At 37.5% G+C, this 13,530-nt stretch overlaps 1 protein-coding gene across 2 annotated transcripts in view; it reads left to right on the forward strand.

The window, feature by feature from the left end:
* The window catches only part of LOC124291688 (protein ecdysoneless homolog), a 30,051-nt gene extending 25,339 nt beyond the window's left edge, over nt 1–4,712 (forward strand). The window contains exons 12-15 of one of the 2 annotated variants that reach the window (XR_006902262.1): nt 333–400; nt 1,313–1,554; nt 2,084–2,696; nt 2,739–4,712. Coding sequence is in view for 1 of the 2 variants with exons in the window: in XM_046728738.1 (XP_046584694.1) it covers nt 333–400; nt 1,313–1,554; nt 2,084–2,458 (685 nt within the window). In the remaining variant the exon portion in view is untranslated. Of the gene's footprint in view, nt 1–332; nt 401–1,312; nt 1,555–2,083 lie in introns of both variants that reach the window. The other variant, XM_046728738.1, reaches the window with a different exon arrangement.
* Nucleotides 4,713–13,530: the final 8,818 nt, after the last annotated feature.

A 13,530-nucleotide genomic window follows, 5' to 3' on the forward strand; every position in this document is an offset into this window, starting at 1 on the left:
GAGACAGAGTTCTCCTGTTAGTCTGCTTTAACACTGTTTGTGATGTTGGCAGTTGGTTGGGCTGGTGTTTACATTATTCTCCTGTCACCCTGAACCCCAGGGTTTGATTCCATTACTCCGTCACATACATCTACATAGCTCTTCTGGGTTGTTATTTTGAGCTGATGTGAAGATAGCTACGCTTTATATTGTATAATTGGGAAATTAATGATATTTATCTATTGTTGATTATATACTTCATTGTATTATGAATTATTTGCATGTAGGACTCCCTTTTTGTTCCTGCTCTCAGTAGTTCCATGTGTTCCAGTGTTTATTTATATTGTTTACAGAGAGTCGGAAGAGGGAGAGATACAGTTTGAGAGCACAGGCTTCATCCATGCCATGCAGAAAATGTTTGGTGAGTAAAACACCACGTGTCATACATTGGAAAGATTCACATGAAACAATGTGGGAGTAGGCTTGTGGTTAAGGCATTTAATCCGTATTCTTTACGAAGGTACAATTGGTGAAGCCCATGTATTTTCTGGTTGCCCTGCTGTGATATTGCTGTAATATTGTTAAAAGTGGCATAAAATGATAACAGTTTGATCACCTACATCAGTAAAACACATCTTGATCTGTAGCATTGAGTGTCTGTTCCCAGAAATAGAACCCTCAGCTTCATCTTGTCATGCTTGTCTTACAATGGTGTAGTTCAGTTACATTACTCTGTGTCATGACTTAACAAGGTCAGATCTAATTAGATCTTCACAAACTGGTGTTATTATTTCTCTTAATGTCACGTGAAATCTAGAATTGGAATACACAGTAACATCCCTTGCTGTACTAGGATGTGCTAAATCTGGGTTCAGGTCCCATATTTGCCCTTTTATGAGTTTTGGTCCTGGGTCCGGGTTTTCCTCAATGTGTTTAACATCTATGATCATCAGATTTTCTTCTATTTTAAGTTGACACTCCAGGAAGTAAGTGAAATCCTGTTCATAATGATGTTGGGGCGGTGGGGTAGCCTAGTGGTCAAAGTGTTGGCTTGTCACGCCGAAGACCCGGGTTTGAATCCCCACATGGGTACAATGTGTGAAGCCCATTTCTGGTGTCCCCCGCCGTGATGTTGCTGGAATATTGCTAAAAGCGGCGTAAAACCAAACTCAGTCAGTCAATTAGTCATAATGATGTTGAGCCCAAGTCTCTCTTTCTTCAAATAACAACAAATCCTCTTTCATATTTTACCTCCTTTTTCAATTGATCTACACTCTCAACATGCTCCTGAAGGCACAGGCATGTTAATGATTATGATTATATTTTTGTCCAGAATTCAATGATGATGATGATGCATCCAGCTCTGATATGAGTGAATACGATTGGGATGACAGTGATGATGATCTCGATTCACCGCCTAAGCACTCTCCATCCAAGAGGCCCCAGAGGAAGAAGTCCCCCAAGAAAACTGCTCCGCGGCCAGATCCCAAGATACAGAGTGTGATGGAAATGATGGATAGCGAGCTTGCACAGACCAACGTTGGGAAGAGCTTTGAGAGAGAAACAGTAAAACAGGTGTGTGTGGTCAGACTGCACTCTTTTTTGCAAACAGATCCCATTGGATTCTTAAGCAGGATGGGTCCCTAATCCCCATCGGGATTTCAGAACAGAATAGGTCCACAATGTTCAACACCTGTCTCCCCATGGGGACTTTCAGGCTGATCCCAAATACTCAAATCTTGTCTCTCCTGTGGAGATTTCCATGCTGAATAGGTCCCCAGTATTCCATGCTTGTTTCTCAAGGGGATTTCCTAGTGTCCCAGCCTTTTGTTACACTTGGCTGATTGGTATTTATATGTGATGATAACTAGATTATCACATACTGTAGCATAAGACAGCTGTTACTTAATCAAGTTTTTCACATATTGATGGATAAAGATGGTAGTAGATTATTTAACTATCTTGTGTAAACACAAGTCAGCTCTATCCTACAATAAAACATGCTGTATGAAGGATATCAAATGTCCAGAATGATGGATTTCTGATTTGTTTTGTTTTTTAGATAACTTAATTCCATCAAATATTATATTCTGTATACTTTCAGAATGGGAATACCAAACCAAAACCACAGCGTCCAAAACAGCCACCACCACCGCGCCCTTCACTTTCACATTCTTCCCGACCTTCACCCCCAGCTAGACCTTCACCTCCAGCTCGACCTTCACCCCCACCGCGACCATCACAACGACCTCCCCAGCGCCCACCACCAAGGCCTAACAACACCCCGACATCCAGCCCCAGGAAGCACCAGCGAGACATTGAGGACGAAGATGATGGTTTTGTGCCTGTTAACATCAATCTGAATGTTGTCAAGAACACTTTGGAGTCCTACAGTGCCCAACAGGGGCTTCCAGGCCCTGCTTCCAACATTCTACACAGCATGGGGGTCAGACTGCCTCCTAATGCAGATGCCTTGTAATATGAAGCCTTTTAGAACACACCTGTTTTACATAATGAAGGTATCTGGTCTCTCTTGGTACAGGTGCCTTGTAATGGGAATCCTTGTAGACCACCTGCTGTTTCACATAATGAAGGTATCAAGTCATCTTGTAGAGATGCCTTGTAATGGGAATCCTTCTACAACTCCTGCTGTTTCACATAATGAAAGGTGTGTCTGTTTTCTTAGTACAGATATCTTGTGATGTTAAGGACGTTAGGTTCTGGGCCCAACAGATATCTTGTGATGTTAAGGACGTTAGGTTCTGGGCCCAACATTATACCCAGGGTCAAACTGTCCCCAGTTTGATGCCTTGTCATAACATGGTAGGGATGTGAAGTATCTTTCTCCCAGTGTTTATATTCATTCAAGGGTAGGGAGTCTCATGACCTTGATGCTGAGTCCTTGTCATGGGAATTTAAGATTGTTTGGTCTCTTAATGTTCTACACAGTAGAGTGTTCATTACTCTCGGTGCCAAATGACTTCCGGGTATGTTGAAAACATCAGAGTCAATCTGGTCGTCAGAGACACAAGGTGACAGAGTTACTGAGCCAGGGCTAGTAAATATCCCCAGTGTATACAATTGTTACAACACACTTTACATGGATCACTACATGTTATTCAGTGATTATACCACTCCTTTCGCATGTAGACCAGCATCTTGGTAGGCACCTTATACAGTAAAACCTCAGTAGTCTGAACGCTTTTGTACAAGGACCCTCGTTTTGTTGACAATTACAGTTAGAAATTCAATGATTGACTAGCTGACCACCTGATGTATTTACTTACCTCCTTATGACATTCATGAGCTGCTGGGGACCTGTATTCGCACCCAGAATACTATCAGAAATGGAAAAAGCAAACACATTATTCTTTACCAATTGTTTGATAAACCAGATGAATTCTTTATAAACATTAGTCTGGATTACTGAGGCTTTTCTATATATGACAACACAGCACTTGTATATATATCTTGAATCATCTGTTGCCCATGTTTGAAAGTATGCTGTGAGCACACAGACCAACTACCTCCCTCACTGAAGATCTCCTGGTAGATGCCGCTACAGTGTATAATAGCCCAGTTACTACAGTGTATTATAGCCCAGTTACTACAGTGTATAATAGCCCAGTTACTACAGTGTGTAATAGCCCAGTTGCTCTGGGTGAGTCTATAGTATTAGTTGTTATCCAGCCTGATTCTGCTGTGCACCTGCAAACATGGCTAGTAGTTGTGAACAGCTAGTATTGGTATGATTACGCCACTTATTGCTAAGCAGGAATTGGCTCTGTTTATTTAAGATGTAATGCATTACAAATATACTCTATCTGCAGCAGTAGCATTAAGCCATTATGTCAGAGGGTTCTACTGTTTCAGTCCTTGTGCCTGTTGTGTGATCAGGTTTATGTCAACTCAGTGAAGGATACGTAGGTTTGTGCTGCCTCGCTGACAGGGTTGTGTCTGACTGGTGTGGGACAGATATTGTCATATATGAGAAGAGGATTTTTCTGTTATGTTTCAAAGGATCTTGCATATACTACTCAAAATATGATAAGAACTCACTACATTTTCAAAAAAACTGTTATTGTATGAAAGAGTACCCAGGATTGTATGAACAAATTGTATGTTTTTTTTAACTTCATTAGAGTAGTAGACCTGTGGAGGGGGATTTGTTGCTTGCACTGTAAGTTCAGTAAAAACAGATTAGATTTTGCAAGCTTTTGAAGCAAGTTTCTGTTTTGAATAATTCATGTTATACTTGGAATTATGTAAAAATATCATGCATTAAAACAAAATACAGTTCCAACTGAATCATGTACAAATATTGCAGGAAGTGTCTGTTGTTACATGTCTTTAACATTTGCTATGATTGCAGTTGGTAGGTCCTTAATCCTACCACTACCTGTGTGTAGCACCTTGCATAGTTGAAACATACAGGGTGGTGGGGTAGCCTAGTGGTTAAAACATGCGCTCGTCACGCTGAAGACCCGGGTTTGATTCCCCACATAGGTACAATGTGTGAAGCCGATTTGTGGTGTTCCCCGCTGTGATATTGCTGGAATATGCTAAAAGCGGCATAAACTCATACTCACACACTCACATACAAAAATGAACAGACTGTTGATGTGGGCAGGTAGTTACACTACATAATCATTGTGTTATGTATATTGAACTGATTTGAATGGCCCTGTTGAATATAAGGATGTCTGGTGTTCAAGGTTGTGTTATTTGCTATTTATGATGATGTGTACAATATTTTTGTAAGCCTAATTTTGCCTAATATTTTGTCACACTTTTGCTATCACAAGTATTGTTTGTTATTTCATCCACATTGATTGCATTTCAAATACTTCAATATAGTCAATGATAAACCTGATAGGATGTCGCCAAAACATGTCATTTTAAACTGTTAAATTTAACAGTGAAATACCAAAGGGATTCAAGTACATATTTCATTCAGGTATTCTGGTGCTTAATGTTTTATGTACAATAAAAAATATTCTGAACTAATAATCAAACTCTAGTGTCACAAGTTTACACGTAATTGTAATTTATAGTCATTTTACAAAGGTTATATTTAGTGATATTAACACCAATCCACATCATCATGTTGCCAGTAGCTACATGACCTATATATAGGTTGTAGGCAGATGTTCATTCAGTGCTCAAGTCATAATAGACACTGTAGAAGGTGGCGTCCATGACTGATTCAAGTATTAGACGAGAGATTTAAAAAAGCAACAATTCTCTGCTTTCAGAGTCCATGCAGTGCCAAATGCTGTAAGGGAAATATTAAGAACTGTTGCAGATCTCAGATTTGCTTATACCATTTGTTTGCACAGTATTTTTATGTTAGTTTAAGAGCTGCCATTTTCCGCTTGTACCACTGTTTTGTGAAAGGTGAGTTAGTACCAAGAGTTGCCTCTGTGCTGTTTGTACCTGTATTTCTATGTGCTGTGAAAGTTGAGTTCGCACTGAAAAGTAAGAGCAATTGTTTCTCATGCAATATCATTTAAACAAATTGTTTGTCAAACAGATTTAAGTTTCAAAAAGAGTGCCATCTGAATGTTAGACTATACTTTTCTTCTGTTTTTCAAAATGACTGCTGCCGTTTGAGACTGTTTTACTATGGGTTGATGTGTCCAAGATCCAAACTGACCCTAGTTTACTATATAACATACACAGAGTGTTGTGGTTATTTGTTATTGTCACAGTCTCGGTGGTCATATGATTAAGACAATATAGTCAGCTTATGTAGATACAAGCAGATTATATGCAGAAGGCTAGTGTATGTTTACTGACTACATACATGTGTATCCCAAAAAAAACATTACATAATGATGTCAGTATTTTGGCAGAGTTTTTGTTTCAAATAAAGCAAAGAAAACATGAGTATGTTGTCATGGAGATATGTTCGATCATCGCAACATAAAAATGTATTTTATACATTTGTGTCATTTGATCATTTTGTTTGAGTATTTTATATTGTTTATTCCTTTTTTATAGAAATTTGTATTAATGTTGTATTGGCTTTGAAATGTTTATATTTTGTTACTTTTTGAAAACTGAATCATTTTTGGTGACTGTTACCAAAACATGGTCAGCATTTTGTCAAGTTTGTCATAAGATTCTCGCTTTGTAACTTCTGTTTGAATGTTGATGTATCATGTAAGCAAGATTGACTAGAAGTGTGAGCATTGTTGAAATGTACACTAAGGAAGGGATTGTTTATACTGCTTGGTAAGTCATGTGCCATTTGTATATTCAAAACAATGTTGATTTATGAAAATTGTCATGAATATTAAGGTAGCTGTTAAATTTGGTGCTGTATTTATGGAAACAATTATCAAAATAATATCTGGTGTAGTCACAAACGATGTTGTATTGTTCTGAAATTTGGCATCCTGTATCAAATTTACCAAAAAGAGTTATGTCCCTTTGTGCGAACTCTCCATTTACCATCAATCCACTTTGAGAAATAACATACATGTATATGTGTTTGATCTCATTCCCTTTGATAACTGTATACTCTTTGGAAAAATAGGTTTCAGAATAGTGTATTTGATGTGTATATCTATGAAGCAATTGTGTGGATGGTTTAAGATACGTGTATGTTTGGATTTTTATTGGCTGAGGTAGTGCAGATAGTTTTTTTGAATAATTACTTAGTCTTGGATGAGGAATCGTATAATCAGAGAACTACAAATACTGTCTTACTGATCAGTGTGGATACGGTTGATTATGTTGTAATTTTGATGCCAGATTTCTTGTGGGAATGGACACTTTCGTTTGATTGGTTGGTTGGTTCACCGTAACTGACCAATGGTATAGGGTGGTTTTCTTACCGAAGTGGAACAGATCATGTTTATAATGTAACACATAATTTCTCCACCACGTTGTGTGACACGGCAGCAAGGATATATAGCATAAGGTTGTGAACATCCAGGTCAACAACATGTTTAACATCCCACGTAGCAGAACATCTTATAGTTCTTTTGCTACTTCTAGCATACTCTGATCACATGCAGGAGAATTCTAGCATACTCTGTGGAGATTCAGACGTTTATCTCTTGTCATAATGCTGACTTTGGTATTTTGATGCCTAAAAATGTCACAGATTCGGAAGAATGAATGAAACATTTTGTGTATCTTCAGTTTGTTGTTGACCCTGTTTTTTGACATTATGGCCGACACAGTGTATATTTTGTGTATGTGTAATGGCCGACATTGTATATCCTTTATAATGCCCAACACTTTGTATATTTGTAATGTGTGTTATGGTCGACACTGTATATTCCTGTAGTGTTCAGCCCTCTAGTCTTCCTCATGTTAGACATTCCTTGCTCAAATAGCAGTGGGGCTTTTCTCCGCCATGCACTTGTACCACTGAATCATGCGTACCACTGAATCATGTGTATCACTGAATCATGTGTATCACTGAATCATACCTAGCAGCTTTGTACTCACACTAAGCGCATGCATGTACCTTTGAATCATGTGCTTGTACACTGAATCACCCCTTGTTCCCACTTTCAGTGTACTGTTGAATCATAGAATCAAGATTCACTGAATCATGTGTGTTTATCATAAATGTACCAGTAATTGGTAACTACAGATTCGAAGAATGAATGAAACATTTTGTGTATCTTCAGTTTGTTGTTGACCCTGTTTTTGACATTATGGCCGACACAGTGTATATTTTGTGTATGTGTAATGGCCGACATTGTATATCCTTTATAATGCCCAACACTTTGTATATTTGTAATGTGTGTTATGGTCGACACTGTATATTCCTGTAGTGTTCAGCCCTCTAGTCTTCCTCATGTTAGACATTCCTTGCTCAAATAGCAGTGGGGCTTTTCTCCGCCATGCACTTGTACCACTGAATCATGCGTACCACTGAATCATGTGTATCACTGAATCATGTGTATCACTGAATCATACCTAGCAGCTTTGTACTCACACTAAGCGCATGCATGTACCTTTGAATCATGTGCTTGTACACTGAATCACCCCTTGTTCCCACTTTCAGTGTACTGTTGAATCATAGAATCAAGATTCACTGAATCATGTGTGTTTATCATAAATGTACCAGTAATTGGTAACTTTGAACCTCCACACAGATATAGGAAGACAAATGCTTATTCTTTGAATATATGTATAGTCAGTTTTGATTTTAACAAATAAACCCATTTTGAAAAGGAGCCCCAGGGAGGCCAGAGATTCAGAACCTGGGGAAATCTAGACTGGCTTCATTTAGGGCATTAGCATTGCAGGGAGGGCAGTAGAGAAAATATTCTGGTTCAGGGACAGACTAAGACAGAAGTGCAGGTTACTCTGCCGGACGGGAACTTATTCTCACAATTATGGTGTTAATGTGGCGGGGAGGGGGTGGCGGAATTATGGATGCACACAATATTTCAAAATACATTCTTACTCCTTCGTCAGGTGAATGAATTTGTAGATGTAATCTTGAGTAATATCAGGTGCATGTTCTGGAGTATTTCCTTACTCCTTCATCAGGTCATTCCTTAACACTGTGTTCCTTATCATACAGATGTAGACATCCATAAGTTCCCCCACACCAGGGTTTTACATGACGCGGGATTCCTGCGTACTTGACGCAACAGTTTTGTTAAAGACTCTCAAAATATTATCGTACGAGTCAAGCTTGACGCAAGTTTTATAAGTGACCCTCAGAATTCAGTTCAGTGTCAATAAAATCGATTTGATAGCAACAATGATAGTTTTTGTGAGGTCTTCAATAATTTAGATATTTCTTTCAATTCATGCTACTAAATACAGTGAATAAATCACAAGCCTGATTATTTGTTCAGTATACTGGAGTTTGTTATGACTAACCTAAACTGTGAAAAATATACTGTTTATTAACTAACATATAAATGACAATACAACACAAAACAATAAACTCTTTGCAAAACTCTTGCTTTTTTATATACACACACAAGTATTACGCTAAAATTTTCACGACTCCCAAATATTGAAAATGACTGCCAAAAATAAATACTGTGTATTAAATACAGGCAATACACCATGACTCTCTTTTTTCAAAGTTTGTATAAAACCCTGCCACACTGTATCATTTTTAAATGCCACTGAAAATTTTAATGATGGTATTATTCAACTGATACAGTTTGTCTGCCATATGCTTTCAAATTGTTGCAACATGTTTTCACGTCTTTTTAGCACATGAGGTGACATGAATCGCTGCCAGCATCTATGTTTTATATTCAGTGTACACTTGCTATATAGAATCATGTATTCTGTAACAAACTTACTCACTACTAAATGTATTATGCATGTACCCTTGAATCATGTTACTGTACAACTATGTCATTGTATTCAAATTTAAGTGTACTTGATAATATAATGTTCTTGTCACTGAATGGTTTCTAGCATTGTGTTCCACTGCTGATGTATACATGTACCACTGTATCTAGTACTTGTACCACTGTATCTAGTACTTGTACCACTGTATCTTGTTCTTGAACCACTGTATCTTGTTCTTGTATCACGGAATGACTTCATTGAAAGTCATTGCATTCTGTATGACTGAATCACTCCAGTCATCTGATGAACTGCTATTCACTGTGCAGACTTGACTTGCCAGAAACCTTTAAATGTTGGTTTGAATCTGGTATTCACCCTGATTAGGTCTTGATTTGTCTGCACTATACACATGTCCATGGTTTCCACCAGGGTTTTAACACCTTAGGATCTGCTTCTGGCTTCTACGAACATGATTCGGATATACCATTATGTGTTTTTAACAGAAACATACTCAGTCACTAATTTTATTTTTTCAGTTCTTGACAGATCTTTTCCATGGAAAAATACTTTCTTTGTAGCTTAGGCCTCATGCATTTATTATTATATTAAGCAGAGAACCAATCATAATTTGACAATCAGCCAAATTAAATGCTCAAACAGCCTTTTGTCTATGGACCTTGTGGCCATTACATACCTACTTAGTTTGAAGCAATCACTCTTCTCCATTGCTCAGGTCACCGCTTGGCCTTCAGTCAGGGGAGGAAACTCCTTAACTGTTAGAATGCTTTTTATGACATTCATTCATATGAATCCCAGATTTTACTGTACCAGTTATTTATGGGCATAATCTCTCTCAATTTAACAACACTCAATAGGGTAACTACAGAACAGGTTGGGTTTACACAGTTGCATCCCTTAGCAGCACAAAGATCTGCTGATATGTCTTTTCGAATTCCATGTTCACTAATGTAATGATGTTTTCTTTGTCAGCAATTTACCCAAGTTTCTGGGGGAATGTTATATCTTTGTATCTGCATTACTTCAGGCTTTCCTCCCTCATGATAGTGACAAACTGTGATATATCTGAAATACAGGTAAGAGCAGAGTACAATTCTACATTTTGCTCTTACTTTCTTCACATATGGTTTGGTCACCTTGGTTACAGATCAAATTTCATGCAGGATATGTTAGCCAATTTTAATTGAAAATGTCTTACTGTTTCAGCAATTTGAATGAATTTTACCATATCTCCATTACCATATATGGTGTGAAGTTGACTACAGTGCTGATGGTTGATCACAGTGAAGGATCTGTAGGATCATGTTGTATTTCCATGGGCACAGATGCTGATGTTTTGTCTATTTTTTGTGTGTGTCTTTAAGTGATCTGAAGCTGATTTTTGATCATTATATATGTGATCTGAACTTGTCAGCAATTAAAAGCACCGATATTCTAAGGTAAATACTTGCTTTCATGTTGTTGGTGTTCGTGATTGAAAATATATGGGAACATCTTTTTTATATTTTGATATATCAGTATGTTTTTGTAGGACTCCAACACACCTTGAACATTGTTATTCCATCCAACTTCAAAACGTATTACGCAAGTCCTTACATGACATAGGTCACTGAAGGAACCAGACATTTGCGATTTCTAGCACTTTCGTAAAATCACTTAAACATTTGAAATAACAGCACAATGGTCAAAAGGTTTAAAAGCTTTACTGTGTATATCATGCATTTTTTCAGACCATTGACCAAAGTTTAACTGTATATATGTTAACACGGAAATGTTTTTTTCTTACAATAACATATAACCTGTCAAAGTTGCACCAAGGTTATTGTATAAACAATCAATGCCAAAAATCAATATTTTTTTGTGTACAGAACACCAACAGTTGTCACACAGTAGAAGTAGGTTTTCTGACATGTAGATCACAAATTGTAAAATAGTATTTGACAAATGCACTATGAAAGATCATATTAATGATATTTATATGTTTTAAGCCACTAAGGTTTTCTTCTCTTACCCCCTCTTCTATCACTTCTCTATAACCCTTTCCCCATTATATCCTTCTGAGTACACACAAGTTAGTTCCAACACGAACTGAGATAAGAATTTATCTCAAACCTTGGTCTTTATGTGTAGATGGTGTTTTATGTCACTGACAAAATCAGTTGGGTGAAATTTTCACAATTTTCAAAATAAACTCCCTATTGTCACCACAGTCGTTCTTTAACACGTTTTATCTTCAAAAGTTTGATGTTTTAGTGATAATTATATGGACTGTTCTTTCATTTCTCAGCCTAGACTGTATCTGTAGACTATGCAAATGTGTGTGTATCATAGTGTAAATTATCATGGAATAGGTACATCTGAGTTGCTATGGTTACTCGTGAGCGTCTGATAAATGAAACCATGTCTCATGTATATAGGAAACAGCTATGGCTGTTCTGTCTTGAGTACTCATGCTTGATGTCTTTTTGTATGGTATGGTGTTTCAGATTTCTTCCCAGGATTTGTTGGACATTGAATCCACTTCAGGTTGCCATGTCAACTCAGTAATGTATCGGTTTAAGCTGTGGTGGAGGTAGCCAAGTTATCATAATGTTGAGAAATCATGGGTGATTCCAAGAACATGCAGGGTGTCTCATTTAATGTGGCTCCCTGAAGATCGGTAAAAGTGTGAGAAAGTGTGTATGGTTTTAAGACAGTAAACATTACCACGGTTTAATTCTTAAGATTGTTTAGATCTTGCTGTCCCTTTCTGTAATACAACAGACCCTTCCAGGGGCATGTTTTAGTTTTGTTGTATTACTCTGCTTGTCATAATGGACACCACTTCACAGGTGTATGGCAAAATCATTATTGTTTCCAATCTACCTATTTTGATACTTTGTTCTGTATAATTCTGTTTTAGCAACAATGGTGCATTATATTTTCACACATCCTGATTTATACCACACACCTACAATCAAAATATATTAAAAGTTTTACTATTCCTGCCCGACTAAAAATGTTCAGAGATAAAACAAAGAAAAAGTGTGATAGAACGTTTTAAAATGATGGACCCTTTTCTTGGGACTGTGTGAAACACAATATACCTGATAGAAGTCAATATAGAAAATGGTATGGACTTTTGTTCCCTTGTTGGTTGTGTTGATTTGTTTGTTTGATGAACAGTTTATTTGTGTATGTCTTTAATAATCAATATGTTATTCAAGGAAAACTGTACTAGTAATTATGATTCAGTAAACAAAATGTCTGCCAAAGCCTTGATGTTTGTATCTTACATCCATTTTGCAATCAGTCATTTTGTATCATCAGTCATTCAACTATTTCATTTCACTATTGTGTCGGTGTTTGTTACCATTCAGAAGTATTGCTTTCTAGACAAGTTGTTTACAGTTGTTCCAACTTTTCCAATAAAACGGCTTATTTCTATTGTCGTGTTTGTTCCTCTGTACCAGAAATATCCAGAGAAAAGGGGATGGGCTATCCAAGTTTGTTTTGGATGAGCAGTCCCTCCCACCAGAGACCATATAATAGATATTATATGGTCTCTGCTCCCACCCATGGGGATTCCAAGGCAGCATAGGCCCCACAACCAAACACTTGGCTTATTAACAGACATCTGGTGACCTCATACAACTGTTTTTTTACAGGCCCTTAGTTCAGTTGAGTAACCTCTGAGCAGGGATTATCTACTGAATATTCACTTTCAAAAGTCCCAAGGTTTTCCCGAGTGTAAAGTTTGTTTGGCATGTTTTGAATGTCCCCAGTTAGTGACTTATGTTTCTTAAACACAACTTTCAGCAAATTCTAGCCTGTCAGCGTTTTGTCCCCAACTTCGTGTTATCACTATTGTTTCTTCTGGAGGTGAAGACAAAAAACTTCCTGTTATTTTTTCATATCAAATTGAACTAAGACTGGAAAGGGGTTCGATAATTATGCAGGTGAAAATGTAAACTAAATTTGACCTTCATCCAGATGATCAAAAACACAAATTCACATCGTATTGACACAATTTATTCAATAGCCATTGGTTGTTGAACATGACAAGACGATGCCAGACATACCTTCACAAACTAAGCACAGTCAAACCTCCAACCTGTGTGACCATCAGTTGGACCTCATCTATATACACAGGAATACTGCCTACCAATACTAGCAGTAGAGCTCACACACCATAGGCAATGTCATCAATTAACTGTCCTCATGCACTTCCTCCAAAGATTCCATGAAAGGAGACTTGTAACATCT

This window comes from Haliotis rubra, unplaced genomic scaffold, assembly GCF_003918875.1.
Source record: "Haliotis rubra isolate DU_JTF1 unplaced genomic scaffold, ASM391887v1 Scf5, whole genome shotgun sequence".
Classification (NCBI taxonomy): Eukaryota; Metazoa; Mollusca; class Gastropoda; order Lepetellida; family Haliotidae; genus Haliotis; species Haliotis rubra.